The following is a 21460-nucleotide window of genomic DNA, read 5'->3' as shown; positions in this document are numbered from 1 at the left end:
CGCGCTCGGGGAGCAGGAGCGGGCGCTGTTCGGCGCCCTCCTGCGCAGGCTGGCCCGGGCGCCTGGCGCGGCGCGGCCCCAGGGCCTGTGGCAGTGCTGTTTCCTGGAGGGCCCGCCCAGCCTTGTCCTCTGCGTGTTGCTGGAGGCGCTTGGCTCTGCGGGGTCAGTCCGCTCTCCGGGGCAGGCGGGCGGGGATGTCTGGGGGTGCCTTTCAGCTGGGCTCGGGTGCGCAGGGGGACGGGGATGTGTGTGAGTGCGGACAGCCCTTACCCCGCCCTGAGTGCCTTCAGACACGACACAGAGTTTTGTCAGTCGTGTTTGTTGAAGGTCCTGAATGTTTGGAGTCGAGGAAGCTGCAGATAAAAAGATATTAAAATCGCTTTTTTTTCTTTTTTCTTTTTTTTTTTTTTTTAATCCAGTGTAGCAAAACAGAGGCATTTCAGTAGTGATACCACAATAGAAGAGCATTAGCATGCAAATCTTATTTTTACCATTTAAAAGAGGCAGGAGCTTACAGTTATTTTCTTCCAGCTCTGGCCTCGACCCGAGGGAGGTAGTTGTGGTCCTGGAGCAGTTCCTGCAGCAGGGCCGGCTGTCAGCATTGCTGTGGGAGGTCTGTCAGCCGCAGGTACAGGCAGGCTGCCTGGAACTGCAGGGCACCCTGCTCAACAAGATCGTCTGTTTGCCCGAGCATGTGAGCAATAAACTCCTGGGGAAAAACCCACCAGTGTTCTTCCCACAGAACTACTTCCCTCTCCTGGGTGATGCAGTTCTCCAGGTGCTGGAGAAGATCTCTGACTCTCTGCGGGGTAAGGCTGCAAGGTTGACTGTACTGTAAGGTCGTTTTGGGCATGGACCTCATGTCTGCTGCTTGAAATACAGATGCTAACTGAGGCCTTTTGGAATCCACCAAATGCTGTAATATTCCAAGCATTTAAACAGCATATTCTGTTGCTAAACTTTGTTGTGGTCACTTTGTGTGTTCTAAAGGAATTGTTTGGGAGATGTGAGTGATACTGAATCAGCCAGTGGCATTGCCACCCATGCCATCACATTAATGTGGAGCTGAGTTGCTTTAGCCTTCTGCCTGTCACTGTAACTTAATACTGAATGCTGGTTTATGCCTGAAGGCAGGTAGCAGAGGGAGGAAGAGATGATGCTTGAAGAGAAAATGTCAGTGTGTTTTCATAATGCAGCACCTTTGGAAGTCTCTGCACCTCCTGCTGAAGGTTGGTTGGAGGATGCTAGTGGCATGCTTACTTAAGCTTATGTATGTTTTATCCCAGGTGGCTTGGACTGCTCCATCTCTTTTGTTTCTCATGTCTTGGGGAAGGTGTGTGTTCATGGATGGCAAAGTGAGTGTTTTACTGTGCTCTTTTGGAGAGGGGGAAAGTGTTTTAGTGTATTAGCATGGGAGGATGACTGTTATGATCAGTGGAAGGAATGGGAGACCAACAATTTGATTTGGAGCTGTTCTGTTCTGAGCTGAGCTGCACAGACTGCTCTCTGAGGCTGCTCAGCTTGTCTGGTAGATATGTCTTGTGGGAGCTTAGAACTTCAAAGCTACTGAATGCAGTAGTTAACAGGGCTGGGGAAGAAGAAGAAGGAAGATTTTCTGGCTCTTTACTGTGATGAGGAATTCTGGCCAGTTCCTTAGGCTGCTTAGGGTGGTTCTTACCAGTCAGTTCTCCATTTCTGTTTTGAGCATGAACAAAGAGGAGCAGCAGAGCTGGGGAAGGATCTGAAGCACAGTCAGAGGAGAAGCAGCTGGGGGGGCTCAGGGTGGAGGAAGGAAGTCTTAGGGGGGACCTTCTCACTCCACAGCTCCCTGACAGGAGGGTGCTGCAGGTGGGGGTCAGGCTCTGCTCCATGGGAACAAGGGACAGGACGAGAAGAGATGGCCTCAGACTGTGCCAGGGATATTTAGATCAGATATTAAGGAAAACTTCCTTGCAGAAAGCGTGGTCAGGCATGGAACAGACTGCCCAGTGTAGTGGTGGAGTCACTAAATCCATAGAGGGAGTTAAAAGGCATGTGGATCTGGCATTTGGGGACATGGTTTAGTGTTGGCCTTGGCAGTGCTGGGTTATAGTTGGACTCAATGGTCTTAGAGAGATTTTCCAACCTAAATGATTCCATTATTCTAGTTGTATTTGTACTGCAGGAAAAATTTAGAACTTCAAACTGTACATGGTATTTTTTTCATGTTGTGAAGATCTTGAAATTCTCAGGTTAGTCTCAAATGCCATTCTACCAGCCTACTCATCTGGGTTTTTGCTGTTTTCTCTTGTGCTTCAGAGGAAATTCTGGGAGTTTTGGTGCCCCGCCTGACAGACCTCACCAAGTCAGACTGCATCTGGCAGAGGATATGCTGGCAGTTGGTGGAATGTGTGCCAGACCGCTGGATGGAAGCAGTGGTCCTTGGTTTTGTGCAGAGAGCACCTGGGTAAGAACTCTGCTTTCTCCCTGATCCACAGCAAAGGCTGGAATTGTCACAAATACTTGCAGAATTGGTGTCTGATGGGTGCTCTGTTTGTGTAGGTGGTTTTTACACTGCCATTTCCTAAAAGACTCAAGGGATAAAGTAGTTGATTGTTGCCTCTTAGGGAGGACCTACACCATTTCTTGAGTATGTTCATCTTGACATGCAGTGGAAAAACAAGAAAAACAAGTGAAAGCATTCTTTGCCATGACTGGATCACTGTCTGAGTTTAGAAGTATTCTAGAGACTTAGTTGCAAATAGCTGCTCTCAGATTTTCCTGTGATTAGGAGCAGCATGACAGCAATAACATGGATTCCTGATGTTTTATTTTTGTCTTGTTAGGGCAGATGTCTTGTCCAGATTGCTGGGTAACCTGGTTGTGAAGAACAAGAAGGCTGAGTTTGTGGTGGCGCAGAAGATGCTGCTCTTGCAATATGGCCACACGGTGAGGACTCTGTGGGGAACAGCAGTGTAGTAGTGCCAGGTTTTCCCTGGTACCAATGTAGTTCTTAGCTGAGCCTGAGGAAGGTTTAACTCTGCATTCCAAAATGTGTCCTCAGTCTCCCCACATTTGTGCAGCTGTAACAGAGTGGGAGTGGTGAAGAGTGGCTTTTAAATCATGGGGTTCATGTGCTCTCTCAAGGTTAATGGTGAGAATGGCTGTACTCCTCTGGAACCAAGTGATTATTTGCACAAAGTTTCAGAATTTTGGGGAGCTGAAGGCATTAAATTATTCTAGAGTCTGAAAGAGGAGATTGAAACAGCCAGGGTCAATCCTTGGGAATAAGAATTATATTAAAGACATGAGATAAGGACCATTGGGTTTTCTCCTGTGCACCTAAGTTTGTCATGGGATATTAGGAACTATACTGTGGCTTGTGATGCTGTTGTGAGAGTTGTTCTTTAGACTTCACGAGTTCCGTGTTTGCCTTGGGACTGTGCTGGTTTTGTTGGTAAAAAGCTGTACTGTATTTCTGTTACGATTTTCCATGTATTTCATCAGCAACTGCATATGTGTGCTTGCTTGTTTTGTAAAATTTGTTTACTTTTCCATCTCTGAATGTTGTCAACCAGTGCCTTAGAATGAAGTTTAATGTAGTAAATAAAACCAGACCCTTGTCATTGCTGGATGACAGCTTTATAACCAGTTGAAGCAGGAGTTGTGGTTTCCTTGCAGACAGCAGTGCTGCAGAACCTCCTTGGCTACCTGGCCCTGGACAGCGGCCGGCGCCCCTTGCTGCTCAGGGTAAGGTTCCCTGAGTGGCTGCTGAGGTGTCTGATGGGGAACATTGTGCTCTCTGTGTGTCTGGGGGTGCACAGTTTGGGTTCTGGTTTCTGGTTGCTGTTCATGAGAGTGAGGGAAGCCCAGCTATATCACAAGTGAGCTGTGATAAATGAATCAAAGCTTTCTGCACTGCTGGCATTAATTTTTCGTATTTAATTGGTCAGTCGTCTTCCATGTAGCAAAACTAGTGAGGGTTGGGTTCTGACAGATGTCCCATGTCCTCTGTCCTTCTCAGCTTCCTCAGTAGCCCTGTTTATGTGGCTGGGCACATGGCAATAAGGGATCAAATTGGTGACAGTTGTCTGTTTACCAAATGGTTGATGTTTCAGACTCTCTCTCACACATATTTTCCTCGGTGGGAATGGCAGATATTCTGCCTCTTCAAGTCAACAGTGTGATGAAAATTTTATGAAATCTGAATATCTGGAAATCCCTACCATTTTATCAAAATTTTTTTTCACTGTTTACATGTTCTAAGATGATATGGAAGGACTGACAGTTATCTAAAATTGGACTAAACTCAGATAAAACCTTATAATATCATACTGGGTTTTGATAATAATACTTTGCATTATATGCTTTGCATATAATATTTATTAAGGAGAAATAAACATCGCTTTTAAATTAAAAAACCCATTATATTTAACCATATTTTAATTGAAAGTGCAGTTCTTGGGTGGTCAAACACAGTACGTTTTGGGCTCTGAAATACAAAATTTGTATCTTTTCCCCTCTTTGTAGGGAGAGTAAAAATGTGCTTCAAAAATTACTTCTGTGAAGGAAAAGATCCATTTCAGGCCAACCTGATTTCTCTGGTGTAGGTGCTGCAGGACCTGTTGGAGACCTGGAGCAGCAGCAGTGCTGTGAAACACTCGCCAGCTGAGCAGCAGCTGTACATTAGCAAGGCCATCCTCATCTGCCTCTCCCACCTGAAGGAGCCTGAAATTGCAAGCTGCAGACAAGGTGGGGCTATATGAGAAGTGGGGCTTAGATTTTTTTAGCAGAGTGTGTAGAAAAATATCTTGTTTTGATCTGTGGATAAGCAGAATTGTCCCATATTTACCTTGGCAAATGGGGTAACCTGCCGGAGTCCTCTTTAGCATTGATATGAGAGAATTCCAAGTGCATAACTTTAGGTTATGGAATTGAAGAAGGTCTATCTTTGCCTTATGGTTCTTAGCTGAGTTGTGATTTAAAAACTCAGAATTTTTGTCGCAGGAAAACAAGGACTGACTCTGGGACTAGTGAGAGGAATGGTGTGATTTGTAACTTACAGGCTTAACCTTAGAGCACGGGTGCAGCTCCAGACAGGCAGGGAAAGTAACTGAGGGTAAAAATCTGTTAGCTTGGTGTCTGACAGTCCATGGGCATTCCTCAGTGTGAAGTGAGCAGGTTGGTCACTGGCATGGACCTGGTTATGTGCTCACACAGTGCCTAGCACACTGAGGTCTTGGCCTAACTTATCTGTTTCTGTTGAAATTTAAAAAAAAAAAGCTGTAAAATGTCTAGAATTGCTTATATGTGTGTGTGACTTATGGGGGATGTGAAGATTCACTTCAAGACTTGCTCATCTGTTTTATTCTAGAATTAATTGTTTAAGTGAATAAGCGACTTGATATGTATTACCAGTTCTGTAGTTTTATAGTCAGTTTTTTGTCTGACAGCTGTTGGAAATAGAAGCTGTCTGAGATGAAGGAGATCAGTCAAACAGCAGTAAGCCTGCCTGGTGAAGCTGGCAACCAGTGTTCCCTGAAGGCTGAGAAATACTTGTGTTACCTGCCTGGTTGAGCTTAGCCAAAGTTAGGCAAATATCTGTCTCTATGTGATTCTTGTAGTGGTCAGAACTTGTAATGTCCTCAAAACATCACATTTATTTAAGTGACTCTGAAACGCTCTAAAGCCAAACTAGAGATTGGCTTGACTTACCATCCTTTTCTGTTTCAGTGAAAACCAAAATATTGCAAATTTAGAATATATTGTGATGTTTTGTTGACTTTGTGCTGGTGCTGAAGGGCACCACTGACACTGCAGAGAAGGAAGCCACAGTTCAGGGACCCTTTCTGTCCATTATTGTGTGGTGAGTGGGTAAAGCTTCCCTTGGGGAAGTACTAAAGATGGCTGTGTCTGTCTCTGTTTCAGAATTTCAAACATGCAACTGTTTGCTGGTTGTTTGTTTCAGAGCTTCTGACAAGCATGATGGAGGGTGTGAAATGCCACTTGGAGAGCAGTCTGCCCCAGCTGCGGCGTCTGGGCATGGTGGTGGCAGAGAGCATCAGCTTGAGCATAAACACCGAGGGGCCTGTCCTGAAGTTTGAGGTGAAGGTTTTACTGAAACTTATGGCTGCTGTGCTAAGCTTAGAGGAAGTAAAAGCTTTAACCCTGATGATTCAGGGCATTAGAGCACTTTTTTATCTGGAAATAAGGAGAGGCAGTCACACCTTCCAAAAGAGAGAGTCTGTTTGCAAAAACCAATTGTATGTAATGATCAGATGGCTGAGAGTTACCTCAGGAGTGCAATCTACTGGCAGAGGTTAGGATAAACTTGGTAATTAAAGTTTATCTTATTGCATGAGGGAATCAGAATCTGATTTGTGGGAGTTGAGGGGAGCTTCAAACCTAAAGCAGTGGTGAGCATTCAGTCCCTGACATGGTGGAAATATCCATTCTGAGCTGGGATTTTCAAGTCTGACATGGAGATATTTGCTCTGCTCTTTCCAGTAGAAATTATGTGACTTATCTGAATAAATCACATTAATTCTTTAAAAGCCTGCCACATTCCTCCTGTCACATTGCCATTTATTAAATGTTTGAAATATGGAAATAACATTCAGACAAGGTGGCATCAGGTACCTTAAATATAAGGACAAAGATTACAGCTGCCTGCTGCTGTCAGCACAGGGATTGAAACAGGATTGGTGAGGGTTCATCTGCTCATGATTTAGTCCATGTGTATTACATGGGTGAAATGTTGAATGCTGGGCATATTTGCAGTAAGTAATAGAATGCAGCAACAGTTATTTTGAATGTCTAGTATGAAGAGGACGATGAAACAAGAGAATTGAAGTCCCTTCTGGTGCAGACTCCATCATTCTGTGTTGTCCCCAGCCTTCCAGATAATGAGTAAGTTGTTGCTACTTGTTGCTACTATTCACGCTGTCTTTTTGCCCTTCTCCATGCCTTTTTCCCATTACACACAAGAACCATGTACAGTATTCAAGATGTTTTATGTATTCTTAAACATCATAATGCACCACCTTCTTACAATGTGATTTAGTTACATTCATAATTCAATTGGTAGTGTGTATTGAAATTGCCTGTTGATAGCTGCATGTGGTGAAACTGGGGTGTAGGGGTCTTGTGTGCCCTTTGGTACAATCAAATGGACATTTCTGTTTGCTTCTTGGAAAGCTGGTGTTTGTGTTGTATGCCCCCAGCCCATTCACCCATGGCTAAAATCTGCTGCGTCTGTCATGCTAAAGACTGCTCTTAACTCCTAGAGCATCTGCTGAGGCTCTTTGGAGCTCTTTTTGATCAGCTTTGGAGTGAAGCACTTTATGTTATTAGCAGATGAAGCTGTCCAGCCCTCCAGGGAAGTACAAAAGATTTATTGCTCCCATTTTAGGGGCATGATCAGCATAGTCAGCTGTTAGAGACTGGTTTTGAGAATTAGAGAGATGAAAGGACAATGCCAAAGTCCACAGAAATAGATTGAGACAGAAAAAATATTCTCAATTAGTGTATTCATCCTATGCAAGATCTAGAAATTGTTAAAAATGTTTTCTTCCAATTTTGAAAAGTCATGGAATGGTTTGGATTGGAAGAGACCTTAAAGTCCTTTCCATTTCACACCCTTCTGTGGGCAGGGACACACACCTTCTGTTAAGAGCAGGTTGCTCCCAGCCCTGTCCAACCTGGCCTTGAATACTTCCAGGGATCCAGGAGCAGCCACAGCTTCTCTAGGCAGCTTGTGCCAGGGCCTGCCCACCATCATAAGGAAGAATTTCTTCCAATTATCCAATCTAAACCTACTCTCAGTTCAGTTTCATTCACAGTTTCAAATCTGGTGCAAGTCAATGTGATCTGGTTTTTGGAGTCTTTCCTTAGCAGTCCCAGGTATTGTGCAGGGGTACACAGCAAACTAGCCAGTTAAGTTTTTTTTAATCCATTGCTCTTCTGTTAGAAGATTCTGCTTATTTTCTCCCCTTACTCCATTCTCCTTCCCATACTTTGTGTCAGCCAAGCTGGGTGTGAAACTGCAGCAGGGATAATTATCTGCTGTTCTATTTAGGCAGCAAGGGTTGGTAGGGTGAGTAGTTTCTTCCTCGTAAGAACTATTACTGTATCCATTTTAAAATTTCTTGTTCCTCACAGCAGGAGTGAGAAAGCAGGCGCTGCACTGCCCTTGGTGCCAGAGAGGAATGAGAACTCCTACACAGCAGCCCCAGTTAAGGCAGATGAGGAGTCGGATGCTGAACTTGACAGGTATGGGGCAAGAAACAGGGAGGAAATGGGAAATAAATGGCAGATGTGGGGAAAAAGGATCTGTCAGTACCTGCATTTCTTAGCAATTGTTGTGATTTCTGACCTTGTTCAGCTGAGTGGTTTGCAGCAGAGCAGGTCTTTGCGTAGAAAATTGCATAGTCAATAAATTAGGCAAGGCCTGTGTTGTGTGCAACTGCTGTATTTGTTCCATTTGACTTAAATATATATTTCTTGGAAATTTTGGATGGATTTACCCATTTTAATGGTGGGCCTGCTTTATTCTGTCACTATATGAAGAAATATATCTATATATGTATATAGATATTTGTATATATATGTTAATATGTATGTGTGTGTTTTATATATATATATATGTATATATATATATGTGTGTGTGTGTGTGTGTATATATGTATGTATGTATGTATATATATATATATATAAATCTATAATGAAATCTCAAGAGTCAGTTTTAGTCTCTTGGTCATCTGTATCCTGTCCTTAACCAGGATATCCAGTTCCAGATCTGATCACAGAACTCTTGCCCTAGAACTCCCAAGGATCTCCCTCAGGCCAGGCTTCAGCAGTGCTGCTGAGTGATACAGGAGTGATGTGGTTACCACAGTGTATCCACTGGTTCTTTCTCTTTGTTTGGCTATCTGGGTAAAGCAAGAACATCTGTACCCATAAACTAACCCCTACCTTTAATTCTTTTACAGTGATGATGACCTCATCCCTTATGATATGTCTGAGGATAAAGAGCTAAAACTTAAGGCTCCTATGTATATCCGAGACTGTATTGAAGGTAGGAGATTTTGGGCTGAGTCTTTATCTGTTTCTTACTGAACTTGGGACAGTGAACTCTTGCATGGGTTTATTTTTTCTGATCTAATTTGAAGAAGCTATAGAATTTTTTGAGTAATTTCAGTTTAGTTCCTAGTGCTTCTCATGCTGAGTGTCTGTACCAAGACAAATGATTGGCAGAAGGAAGTTTGAGTATGTACCCAAACACAGCCATTCTGTTAATAACTTCTGTTTGTCCTTTGATTTCAGTTCTGACTGGATCAAGATCTGAAGATGTGGACAAATGGGAAGCTACAGTCAAGGCACTTGAGAGCTTGGTTCGGAGGAATCCAGCAGCAACAAGAGAGGTGAAGTAATATGAACTAGGTTACAAGAGGGCTGTATTGCCCTTTGCTGTCATGAGGAGACTAAACATGCCAGTGGAGCAGAAGGCCTGGCTAATGTGTAACTGGGTTAAAGGCACACATTCACAAGCTTTCAGCTTGGAAGTAGAAGGAAATAGTTGCCTTGAAGGTGAGGCACAGGGGAACAGAGAAGCAGCAAAAGTGCTGGCAGCACCCTGCTGTCTCCAGTGCTCAAAATGAAACATAATACCAGTAGTGTTTGCTAGTGTGAGGAAGCTTCATGCTTTATGCTGGGCAGGAAAAACACTAAAAAATGAGATTACAGAGCAGCCATTTTGTATTTTGAATTGAAATTCAGTTTGTCATTCCCCAGTGAAAACGGAGGCAAAATCAAATGCACTTTCCCTATTTACTTGTACAAGCATAATGTCCTGTGGAGGGAGTAATTGGGTTGTACTGGTCAAGATAAAAAGCTCAGGGGAGAGGAATGTGGGACAAGGTCAGTGTGTGAAGAGTGCTTGTCACTAGCTGCTGGTGAGCACTTGCAAGTGTCAGAGACACCAGCTGAGAAAGAGAAGGGCTGTGCTGCTCTACCCTTTAACCCATCTGTTACAGTGACTTCATTCAATGTCATGATGCTGTTACTTCTCCAAAACAGTCCCAGTGAAATGTGAACAGAGAATTGGCAGGTGGAGAATCTGTTCAGGGTTTTGGGAAATAAGTCTGATGGCATTTGGCTTAATGTGTTTTCTCTCCCTCTTAAGGAATGGACATGTTGCCTAAACAAAATACCTCCTTGTCTTTGTTTGACCATTAGAAGTGGTCCATAATTTCTATGAGGAAAAAGCCCAAACACCATCAGGCTTTTGATTCTTTTTTTCATACTTGGAGCAGGTTAGCGTGGAGCTGGCAAAAATATTACTGCATCTGGAGGAGAAGACCTGCATTGAAGGCTTTGTGGAGCTCCGCCAGAGAGCTCAAGTAGCTGTTTTAACCACAGACCCAATACCTGTGAGTTCCTCCTACTATTTTCCTTTTTCCAGTTGAAGCACAGGCAAAAATTGAAGCAGCTGAAGTCTCTTTCTCATTTGATAGAGGGAGCTGTCCGGGTGGTTGAATGGGTAGTTCAGGTCTAACAACATTTATGCTCCTGAAGAATCTGCAAGGAATGTCTGAACCAGTGGGAAAAAGAACACCCTGTCAAACAGAGGAACTATGTGAAGGCCTTTGGTTTGATTGTACCTGAAAAGGCAGATCAGATAAGAACTTGTTGTACTGAAGGGTTTCACATAAAGGGAAGCTGGGGCACAGAGGGCTTCTACAGAGAAACACGTGACTGGTGACTGTAATCAGGGAATCACAGACTGGTTTAGATGGGAAAGGATCTTTAAAGTCCATCTCATTCCAACCCCCTGCCATGGCAGGGACACCTTCCTTTACCCCAGGTAGCTCCAAGCTCTGTCCAGCCTGGCCTTGGACACTTCAGGGATGCAGAGGCAGCCACAGCTTCTCTGGGCAGCCTGTGCCAGGGCCTCAGCACCTTCACAGGGAAGAATTCCTTCCTAATATCCAATCTAGATCTATTCTCTGCCAGTTTAACATCTTTATCTTTTATGCTAGCCAGGCCCCAGTAAAAAGCCTCTGTCCATCTTTCCTGTAATGTTCTTTAAGTACTGAAAGGCCACAGTGATGTCTACTAGCTGCTGTGGTGCTTGTTTGGGTACCTCTGCATAGGAGGGTGAGAAGAGTGATGCAGTCTCATCTGTCATTTAGATTTTTTGGGAGAATCTAGAAGTGAAAGTGTCTGAATTTCCCATTTGCACTGTGTGTTTCTTCCCATCTCTTGGAGGCTTGCTGTTACCTAACAGGAAGCAGAACCTGTGAAATTAAATGCTTTTAGAGTTAATGGGAAGGCTTTTTCTAGCATGGGTCTGTGCTCATTGTGCCCTGATTTTTCTGTACAGGTTGCAAAGTACTTGACCTCCCAGTTCTACTCTCTGAACTACAGTCTCCGTCAGCGCATGGACATCCTTGATGTGAGTGCTCTTACTTCCCACTTTCCTTCTGTCTGTTGCACTGGTGCTGAGGTGTATTGGGATTACCTTTTATTCCTCATGGGAGAAGGCAGAGGCATGGGAATCTCTTACATTACTATTTGTGTGTGGCATTCCCCTCTCATTCCTAACCCTGCTACACTCCATCACACAGGGATCTCTCCCCACAGAATGCAGAGCATGTGTTGGGCATTTGCTTGGGAGAAGCCACTGTTTACTTTTACATCATCAGTCTGTTTTATCTTCCCCTTCTGAAGGACAGTGATCTGTCTGTGACTCCTTCCACGCTTGAGTCTGAAGGAGGAGCCACTGCTCTGTTTCAGGGCTAAGTGACCAAGTGCGTGGTCAGTTCCTCAGAGCCAGGTGGCTGTTGGAGGTCAATTTCCTGCTGTTCTTCACTCTGAAACTGTTGCGCCTTTCTGCCTTGTTGCTCCTGTCAGTTTGGATGCAGGGAATGCTTTTGTTGTTCCCTAGGAATTACCCATTTTTAACAGAACCTCTCTCTGTTTTATTTAGGTATTGGTTTTGGCAGCTCAGGAACTGTCCTGTCCCAAATTCCATGGGAAGACCAAACATTCTGGTGTCCAAAAGCCTTGTATCCAGCTCCTTCCAGAAAGTGACAGCTCTAAGGGCTGGAGAAGAATTGTTGATGAGAGGATCAAAAGCAAGACTCGGAGATTTGATACGGTGAGGCCAGAGGCAAACTAATGTAAAATCCACCAGAAATAGGGACACTTGGAGTTACTGCAAGCTCTGTCTGGAAAGAGCAAAATACCTGTGAAAGTGGACCCAGTCCAAAGGAAAGTTTGGATTTCCCCTCTCCAGCAGGGAGAGGAAGACAAACCTGAAATTCCTTACCTGGCTTTGAGAGATAATTGTTGTTCTGTGCTTGTTCTGAGCTTTTGTGGCCACTGCAGGGAGCTGTGACTTCACCGCACAATCCCAGGGCCTCCATCAGACTAGCTGCCTCTGGGCTACACTGTCTCAGCCTTCCTATTTTCCAGGGAGATAAATTGATGCCAGTTTCCTAGTTTTCAGAACTCCCCTGTGGTTCAGCCTGGAGAGTTGCCTTCCAAAACTCCTTTATCCCTTGCATGTTCTTACATCTAACTGAGCAGTACTGAAGCATATTGTATTGAAATGTTTAGGTGTGGAGAAAATCCAAAATGGGAAGTGAGCAATCCAGTTGGGAAACTGGTAGCCACAGGTGTACAAGCAGTAGTTGACGATGGGCTGTCTGCAAGGAATCTGTAGTCTTGACAGTGTTCAGTGAAGGGGAAGAACTGGATGCTGTATCTTGTGCCTAGACTTCATTTTTCTCTTGGACAGGGTCAGTCTCATGTGGAACTGGCTTCCTGCCCAAACGAGTTCAATTCCGTTGCTGGATATTTCTTTTTCCCATTGATTCAGCACTTTGACAGGTGAGTGTGAACACCTTAGGATGTGGCATGTGGACATAGCAATGGCCAGAGTGAAGCTTTCTGCTTGTCCTGCTTGCCTCAAAGCAGCAGGCTACAGCCCAGGAGCTGTGCAGGAGCCCAGTGACACCACGCTGACACTTGGGTCCTTCACAAAGCTTGGGGAGGAGTGGGTTGTGGTCTCTTGGACTTATCCTTTGAAATCTTTTGGGGCAGGAGTATGTAGGACCCTGCAGAAGTGAAGATCCATCAGCAGGTACTTGACAAGTAATTCTGGCAGCACCACACCAGTATCTGAGCCTCTACTGTGTGCTGGTTCACACAAACCACAGAGCTCAGGCTGCAATCTTGAACCAAATTAGCTCCGTCTCTGGTTTGGCCTATCAACCTGCACTAGTCTCTGAGGCCACAGTGTAGGACACAGTTTATTGTCAGTCCCTTAAGTCTTTGTGAACCTAAGGAAGGCAGAGTAATCAGTTCCATGATAACCAAGATTATTGTAATACCAGTTGTAATGGTGTGGCAGTGGGGGCAGCTTTTGCCTATAGGTCTTTACAGGTGAAGCCTGTTGGTAGAATGTGTGATACCTGCTGTATGAGTAGGGGATATTGCTCTGCAAGATACTGGTCAGGGAGGAAAGATGAGAGCAAACAGCTCTGATCTCTGTTAACCTAGTAGTGCCTATATAATGGCTGTTGTTGTAGGGATTCAAGCTTTTGGGGACAACTCCCCCTTCATAACCCTCCTGACTGTTCCAAAGAGGCACTGATCATCCTTCTCAATGCTACACAACTCTGTGTCTTATACTTGCAGGCCTTTAACAACATTTGATCTCCTGGGAGAAGATCACTTAGTCCTTGGAAGGCTGGTTCACACTTTAGCAGTTTTGATGTACTTGGCTGTCAACACCATGGTAAGGAAAGGCAGAGGGAAGGGGTGACTTCCAGCCTGGGAACTTGGGGTGTCTTCCAGATTAGCCATGTGCTTCAGGGCCTGCTGCACTGAGACTGGCAGCAAGTTGGAGTTGAGTGGGCTGAGAAGTTGTGAAATGGGCTGGGAAGAAATAGTCAGAAAATAGGCATGGGATTCAAGCCACCCCTGCACTGTCTTATGCTTCTTGTCAACTTCTTGGGGGGATTGGGCACATTATTTCGCTTTACTGCCAAAGTTTCCACATCTGTAAAATAAATTCAGTTGTATCTGATCTTAAGAAAACCTTTGTTCAAGCATTTGGACAACACTCCCAAGCTCATGATGGGGTTGTTGGGGTGTCCTGTGCAGGGCAGGAGTTGGATTCCTGACCCTTGTGGGTTCCTTCCAGCTCAGGATCCATGAGCAGTATGTCTTGAGGCCCAGTTCTGCAGGGCAATGTGGATGATATTCAGTGCTGCTGTCACAATCCTCTTTTGCAGGCAGTGACAGCAATGGGAAAGGCTCTGCTGGAATTTGTTTGGGCACTGCGTTTCCACACGGACTCGTGAGTTACTGTAGTTGTATACTCTCATTTTTAAAGATCAGCTGTGAGCCAGCCTCCAGTCATGGTTTGTCTTTGTCCAAGACGAGCATCTGGCTCTGAGTGTCAGTGACTTAATGCATTTACTTTGTGCTCTCCTCCAGCTGTGTGTTCTTATGACTGTGTTTAATGTCAGCCCAACATATGAACTTTGCTGGTGTGTTCTGGTGTGGCAGTACAGCCATTACCTATAGAAAGGTTGAAAAATTTCCTGACTACCTGTCCATGTGATAATTTCATCTGTGTTTACTCAGGGAGCTCAGAAAACTCTAGATTCAATTCCAGCATTCAGTCTTGGAGAGGAATTAAGACCTGTAGCCAAAAGTCTGTAAACATCCAATATCTGTTTTGCTCTCAAGTGTGTCCAGGACTCTGAATTGTGCTAGGCTCCTGTGCACAGCACAGCAGGGGCTCTGTATGTGAGACACACTGCAAGATTACACCCCTAAGCAGCAGGAATATGGCAAGAGTTGCCATGCCATTTGAAACTGGAGAGCCCCTGAGGGGAGGAAGTCAATGCAGAGCATAAAGCTGCATTACCAGTTCAGTCCTTGTCCACAGGTATGTGCGCCAGGGCCTTTTGTCCTGTATCTCCTCCCTGCTCCTCAGTGTCCCTACGGAACGGATTCTGGCAGACATGACAGAAGAGCTGTTGGAGACTCAGTCCTGGCTGGGAGGTAGGACCTGGTGGGGTACAGCAGTGCTTTTCTGGTTAGTGGCGTGGTCTTTGTGCAGCATCTCTAATTGTGATGGCAGCAGCGATGTCCTGGCATTGTGCATCAGAGATCTGCATGATCAGCAAGTAGAGCACGTGTGTGCTGTAGAGATGTAGGGCTGGGGTACCTGAGGCATAAGCCAAGAACTGAGTATGGCATTACAGACTGTGACTGTCTTCACAGGCCACCCAGAAAAATCCCCAAAGGTAGTCTGTGCCCCCTTTCTCCATCTGAGCAGACAACCACCCACCTCATGAAGCTGCAGGAAGTGTTGTCACGTTGCCTGTTACCCCCAGGCAGTGACTTTGGCCAGCAGGAACACACAAAGCTTCTACAGCCTGTTTACACCGTGTGCTCATGACGGGGTGTTAGAGCTAAAAACAGGAGGAAGAGGAGCATGGCCTAGCATCTAGTTTCCTATTGTTGATGGAAAGAAAAAGCTACAGAACACAGCAAATTACTTTAAATGCTGTACCCAGCACACCTTACATCAACACAGACTGTGTCTGTGGGTTCTGGCAGGCTGGAGCTGCACAGATCAGTGCTTAGGTACTGCAGAGAGCTGGAGTGAAAAGAACAACTAATGTTGAAGCCTTCACTGTGTTGTGAGGGTGATTCTTGTTATTCCCTGGTCTGGTTTCCTTCACCATTCTCACTTTCGGTGAGTCGCTTCCCAGAGGGAGCAAGCAGGAAGCAAACTGACCCAGCAGGCCTCTGATCCTGGCAGGTTGGGGTGCTCTGTGCCCTTTGAACGGAAGAGAGCTGCCATGTGGGGCTGGAGACTTCACTTTTCCCATGACACTGTGTGCTCTCAGGAATCTGCTTGTCTCTGCATTTAACACTGCTGTTACCAAGTGAAGCCTTTCAGGAATGGATTTCCAGCATGAGGGTTTGCATAATCCATTTTCTGTGAGTTATTTTGGAGAGGAGGATGACCAAGATATTAGCATCTTCTCATGCTTATGGGTAGTGTAATAGCCCTGTCTTTTCATCTAATGCTTTAGCATGAAAGCTGCATGGTTATTCCTGGTGGGAATGAGAGCAGGGTAAGATAACTGTTGTGGGTATACCAGAGAAAGGAAAACTGCTGTAGGAGTTGTTCAGAAGCCTTAAAGAATTCAGCTTCACATATGGTCAGGTGCAATTTAAAGGGCTTCTAGAGCTGCTTTCTGAAACACACCAGCTTCTTGGGCTGTGCCTTTGCTATTTATTGTAAGGCTGTTGGGGAAACAGTTCACAGGGAGATACTGGGCCCTCCCTGCTGCTCCAACAGGTCAAGTCTGGCACTAGAGACCTGCTTCTGTGACTGAATCACAGGTCTGAGCTCATGGACTTGGCTGTTGCTTCATGACTCTTCCAGACAAGATTTGCAAGAGGAGTCGTGTATTAGCTGTGCTGTAGCTGGAAATGACAAGTGTCCTGCATGGGAACCTCAGCTGCTATGCCTTTTATCCCCTTGGTTTTAGCTTAAAGTATCTTTGTTTCTCCCATGTGTTTCTCTCATGGCCAAAGCACAGTGATGAACAGTGAGATAGGAAATGTTACACATGAAGTGCTTAGTAGAAATCCACAGACTTCTTTCAGTTGGTTGTTACATCCGGGCCTCTGCAAACTGCTGTGGTGTGTCCTGTGGCTAACTGTTGGCCCTTCAGCCTGTTGCCTGCAGCTCTGGCACTGTCTGCACTGGATGCTTTGGGACATATCAGCTATGGAGAGAGACTAGAATCCCCTTGGGACTTGTCCATCATTACCCTTAGCTGCCATGCTGGACTTGCTGTTGAGCAGCCTGATCCTTCCTGGGAGAGGAAGGGAATGCCTAAATGCTTCTAGGAAATGCCCTAGGAAAGGGCATTCCCTGAGGATCCCTTTGATTCCTCAGCAGCTGCCTTTGAGGGAGTTCCCCACCCCTTGCAAGTGCTCTGTATCTATGTCATGGGTAAGTGAGGTTTATGTCAGGACCAACAGAACACTCAGATGCTTTGTGCCTCCCATGCAGTGCCAGCTGTGCCAGGTCCATGCTCATGGAACAGAAACAGCACCAACAGCACTCTAAGCTTTTGAGCTTGTTCCAATCTGCCTTGTAACCTTCCTTTTCTGCAGAGGGAGTATGGAAGCACCAGAGTGCAGCTCTCCCTGGGTTATAAATAGCTGTGCTCCAGTGACATGAGTCATGTGTTTGGGCTGACAGTGCCGGGCTCCCAGCACACGGCTCGTGCGTACAGGATATCCTCACACAGGCTCCCTGCTCTTCCAGGCTCCCCTGCTCAGACATCCTGCATGCATCCTGGTTGTTACTTTGCAGGCCCATGAAGGGCCCCTGGAATAACAGCTGCTGGGAACAGCCTCACGCTGCCCTTATGTGCTGTGGGAAGTGTGCAACCCATTGATCAGAAGATTGGTCTTTCAGAGTGGAGAATATGCTGAACCTTGGGGCCTTCTCTCCCTGTTGGCATCCTGACCCCAAATTCAGGAAGGAGCACTGACCATTTTAGATTGCAAGAATGGCAGAGTGGAGACTTTAGACTTTGGAGAAGTGGATTTCTAGCTGCAGACTTCATTCACACTTGTAGCTCAGCTATACAAAGCTTTTGTATAGCTCAAAGTGACAAGTACAAATTCTGGCATGGAGATTATCCCATGGGATCCAAGGTCAGACAGTTTCTGCAATGTTTCAGACCGAGTGTTTGTTTCTCCCTCAAAACTGGAGCACTGCCCCATGTGGCAGTCAGGGCTTGGCTGAACTCATGCTGCTTTACATGATCAAGTTTGTACATCTCTGCCTTCTGGCCTAATGCAGTTCGTGCAAGTCCCGATGTCGAAGCCCAGCCATAGGTGCAAATGCTGTTGTTTAGTTCTGTGATTGTCAGTAAAATAGTGAGAACTGTTAAGGGCACTTTTCCCCATTCTCCAATTAACAGTGGCTGCTTCTTTTGCAGATGTGATGGAGAAAGACCCCGATGGGGACTGCAGAAGGCTGGCCCTGCAAAACTTGCTGCTAATGGAGAACCTGAAAAAGAAACTTGAAGCTGTTCCTTCATAGCTGAAGGGTAACAGAAATGACCTTTTCCTTGTGCTCTTGCCAGCTGGATGTATTTGGGCACTGCTGGGGCCTCTTCAGCAGTCACCTGGCTGGAGGAGAGGAAGAAGGGGGAAGGGTGCTGAGCTGTAAGCCAGCGAGCCTGACTTGACATCTGGACTTTGTAGTGGAGGCCAATTGAGTGAGCTCTGAGTATCCGGTACAGCGTGTACAGATGCAGGAAGGTGGCGAGTGCTGCCATCCTCCCGCGCCCCCAGCCCCCGCCCCAGCTATTTATAACCTTGGCAGCTCTGAGCACTCAGCTAAAAATACAGGGAAGATCTCACAGAGCCTTCTTGTCAAAAACACGGGAGGGCTGGGGAGGGCCACTTGCCACTATGACCTGCCCCTTACGTCCCTGAGCAGCTGGAGTTTGGGGGGCCAGCTCTTGGTCTGCTGCTGGAAGGAGTGGAAGATATGGCACTGCTGATGGGATGCAAGCACTGGATAACTACACTGAAGTGCTGAAAGTATGCCAGACTTCAACAGCCTGAGCTAGAGCTGGACTGTGGCTAGGAAGGAATAAGACAGGGAATTCTTTTTGTATAATCTTAGTACAGAAGTTTCTACTAAAGAATAAATAATGTTCAGATTTTGACTTTAAAATCTCCCCAAACCTTCTTCCCTGAAAGCAATTTAGAAACTTCATGTTCACCCCAAGTTTTGAAGCAAGTCACAAAACATGAAAAAGAAAAATCATTCTAAGTGTAAGGGCTAGTTGGTAAGAAATGTGAGTGACTGTAACTGCTCCTTGGCAGGGCACGGGGACAGGCAGAGAGGTGAGCAGAACCTTGGTTCTAACGTTGAGCTTCACTTCTCTCAGTGGTGCTTGTGCCAGGGAAGAAACTGACCTCCAAAAATCTGACTAGTACAGAGTGGCTTGATGTAACTGCAAGAGAAGGAGCTTCAAAGCAAGAAAGAAAGAAAGCTTGAGCAGAGATTGGACTAGGGGGCATCCAAGATCCCTTCCAAGCCAGGCATTCTGTGACTGTGAGGTTTACCCCAGATGTCTGTAAGGAGTTGCTCTAGCCCACATGACCATTTGATGTATTTGAACAGAGAAGCTTTTGTTGGGGAAACTCTGCCTTCAGCCTGCAGGAGAGGGTAGTTTGATTTTAACCAAACTCCTACCCAAATGGAATGGGGATTGTTTCAGAAGGTCTCACTTCTAAGGAATCACAGATCTGCAACTTAGCAGATCACAGCTGTACTTGAAAGGCAACTCACAGTTTCCATCTCAGTTATTCAGCTCTTCTCTACTGAGAAAAAGTGAAGTTATAATATGCAGTTCTTACTGGGTTTTTCTGCCTCAAATTTATTAAAATACTAAAACCAGCTTTCTAATAGAATGTACATGTGAATTGGTGTATGCTGTGCTTGAGAGAATGTATTAACTCTAATACTGTTGCTTATACAGTCAAGCAGGAAAAAGAAATTTCTTGGTAATAACCAAAAAACTGTGTGGCAACGGCATGTGATTGATCTGCCCCCCCCCTAATGAGGATGGAATAAATGAGCTGATAATAAAGTCAGCTTTGCATTTGGTAAATGATCATTGTCAGGGGTCCTCCACTTCATCAGCCACTTCTTCCTCCTCCCTGTTGTCCATGCTGCCATGGCCAGAGTGTGCTGTGGCCTGGGCTTGGCTCATGGGAACACCAGCTCCTCGGTGCACAGCCTCCATGGTCTGTGGGGACACATAGTAGCTCAGGTTTGAGGCTGGAATTCTTTTCTGCATCTCTTCCAGGTAGCGATAAGCCTAAAGGAATGCAGAGATCACTGTCACAGAGAGCACTGCTACAGGGGCCCCAGCAAACCATTTCTTGTACTTTGCACATTAAAAGTGAAGTTCATCAGCACACCTGGAGAACTTGCACTTGACACCCTCATGTTTCATCAGAGTACTGGACCTGTTCAGGGGGTGTCTGGCACATCTGCCATGAAGGAGCAATTCACTGTTCCCTCAAATAACTGCCATTTTACAGTTTTTTTCTCTGGCCAGGTAGCAAACACAGTGTAGTGGCATTGCTGAGGCATGCACCAAGACTTGCCCTCTCTTCTCACTGAATTACTGGGAATAGTTAAGATTCTACCACCATTTACCCTCTGTGTCCTGTGAGCTTTCCTTTTCTCACATAGAATGAAAAATAGAGGTAAAGTTCCTGAGCTGTGCTTCACCCTGCTGCATATTTAGTCTCCTACCATGGAACATCTTCCTGTGTGAGAGCCACGCTCCACCAAGCTGTTCCAGTGCACAATATGGCTTCTGTAGGTTAGAAGAATTAAGACTTTACTTACTGTATGGAATTCCTCCACTTGTGCATAATGCTGAACCAAAAATCCCAGGATGTCGCCATGCCGGACGGCATTGTCAAAGTCCTGTTCAGCCAGGAGCAGCTCACACTGCCTGACTGCTTCTTCAGGGTCTTCAGGGTAAACTCTAGGAAAGGGGAAAAGGAAGTGTCACAGCCCAAGGAGAGCATTCAGCTTATCCAGACAAGGACAGGGAAGAGTTTTTACTGCATAAGTTTTCACGACAGAAGCCAAAACACAACCCAGAAATGCCCCTTGTCCTGGGGCTGATTGGCCAGTGTGGGCAGCAAGGGATGCCTGCCCTGCTCAGATGAGACCCCCACCTGCAGAGTTCCCTCCAGCCCTGGGGTTCCAGCACAGGCAGGATATGGAGTTGCTGAAGCAAGTCCAGAGGAGACCATGAAGGTGTTCCAAGGGCTGGAGCCCCTCTGGAGCCAGGCCGGGAGAGCTGGGGGTGTTGATCTGGAAAGAAGGCTCCAGGGAGACCTCAGAGCCTCTTCCAGGGCTTAAAGGGGGCTCCAGGATAGCTGGAGAGGGACTTGGGACAAGGGCCCTGAGGGACAGGACAAGGGGGAATGGCTTCCCACTCACAGAGGACATGGTTAGATGGGATATTGGGAAGGAATTGTTCCCTGGGAGGGTGGGCAGGCCCTGGCACAGGGTGCCCATAGAAGCTGTGGCTGCCCCATCCCTGGAAATTTTCAAGGCCAGTTTGGATGTAGCTTAGAAGAACATGGGGTAGTGGAAGGTGTTCCTGCCTATGGCAGGCTTTTGGAACAAGAAGGTCTTTAAAGTCCCTTCCCACCCAAACCAGTCAGTGATTCTGTGATTTTATGATAATCACCTTTCTGGCTACACCTCCCTTGGTCTATATCCTTCTCTTTCAGGTTACCTTTCCATCTTTATTGCAACATTTTAAATGCACTTTTAAAAGTCACATTTTGATTTCCCTCCTAGAAAAATGTATCAGCA

General features: G+C 45.8%; 2 protein-coding genes across 2 annotated transcripts in view; one reads left to right on the top strand and one right to left on the bottom strand.

The window, feature by feature from the left end:
• Positions 1-453: 453 nt before the first annotated feature.
• On the top strand, positions 454-21426 carry TELO2 (telomere maintenance 2). The gene is made up of 20 exons (XM_058816383.1): positions 454-809; positions 1287-1355; positions 2299-2446; positions 2826-2928; positions 3661-3729; positions 4590-4731; positions 5948-6084; positions 6800-6888; positions 8140-8250; positions 8970-9055; positions 9304-9401; positions 10293-10409; positions 11363-11434; positions 11969-12139; positions 12782-12873; positions 13684-13783; positions 14283-14347; positions 14945-15060; positions 18036-18146; positions 19923-21426. Exons 1-19 carry the CDS (start codon positions 473-475, stop codon positions 18137-18139), a joined length of 2226 nt encoding a protein of 741 aa, XP_058672366.1. The 5' UTR covers positions 454-472; the 3' UTR covers positions 18140-18146; positions 19923-21426.
• The window catches only part of IFT140 (intraflagellar transport 140), an 83091-nt gene continuing 81148 nt past the window's right edge, over positions 19518-21460 (bottom strand). Inside the window, exons 29-30 of the mRNA XM_058816382.1 lie at positions 20474-20615; positions 19518-19934 (exon numbers count right to left, since the gene is read on the bottom strand). Coding sequence (XP_058672365.1) covers positions 19734-19934; positions 20474-20615 — 343 coding nt within the window. The 3' untranslated portion in view covers positions 19518-19733. The remainder of the gene's footprint in view (positions 19935-20473; positions 20616-21460) is intronic.

Source organism: Ammospiza caudacuta, chromosome 17 (assembly GCF_027887145.1).
Source record: "Ammospiza caudacuta isolate bAmmCau1 chromosome 17, bAmmCau1.pri, whole genome shotgun sequence".
In the NCBI taxonomy this organism is placed as follows: Eukaryota; Metazoa; Chordata; class Aves; order Passeriformes; family Passerellidae; genus Ammospiza; species Ammospiza caudacuta.
Note: the sequence above shows the minus strand (reverse complement) of the source record. Positions and strands in the feature narration are given on the sequence as shown.

Bases quoted from the DNA above. Each gene is read 5' to 3' on its own strand.
- TELO2 (XM_058816383.1), top strand. From the start codon at position 473: ATGCAAATCTTATTTTTACCATTTAAAAGAGGCAGGAGCTTACAGTTA. The intron at 6,085-6,799 runs GTGAAGGTTTTA...TTGAATGTCTAG, and splicing joins GGCCTGTCCTGAAGTTTGAG to TATGAAGAGGACGATGAAAC. The intron at 10,410-11,362 runs GTGAGTTCCTCC...TTTTCTGTACAG, and splicing joins TAACCACAGACCCAATACCT to GTTGCAAAGTACTTGACCTC.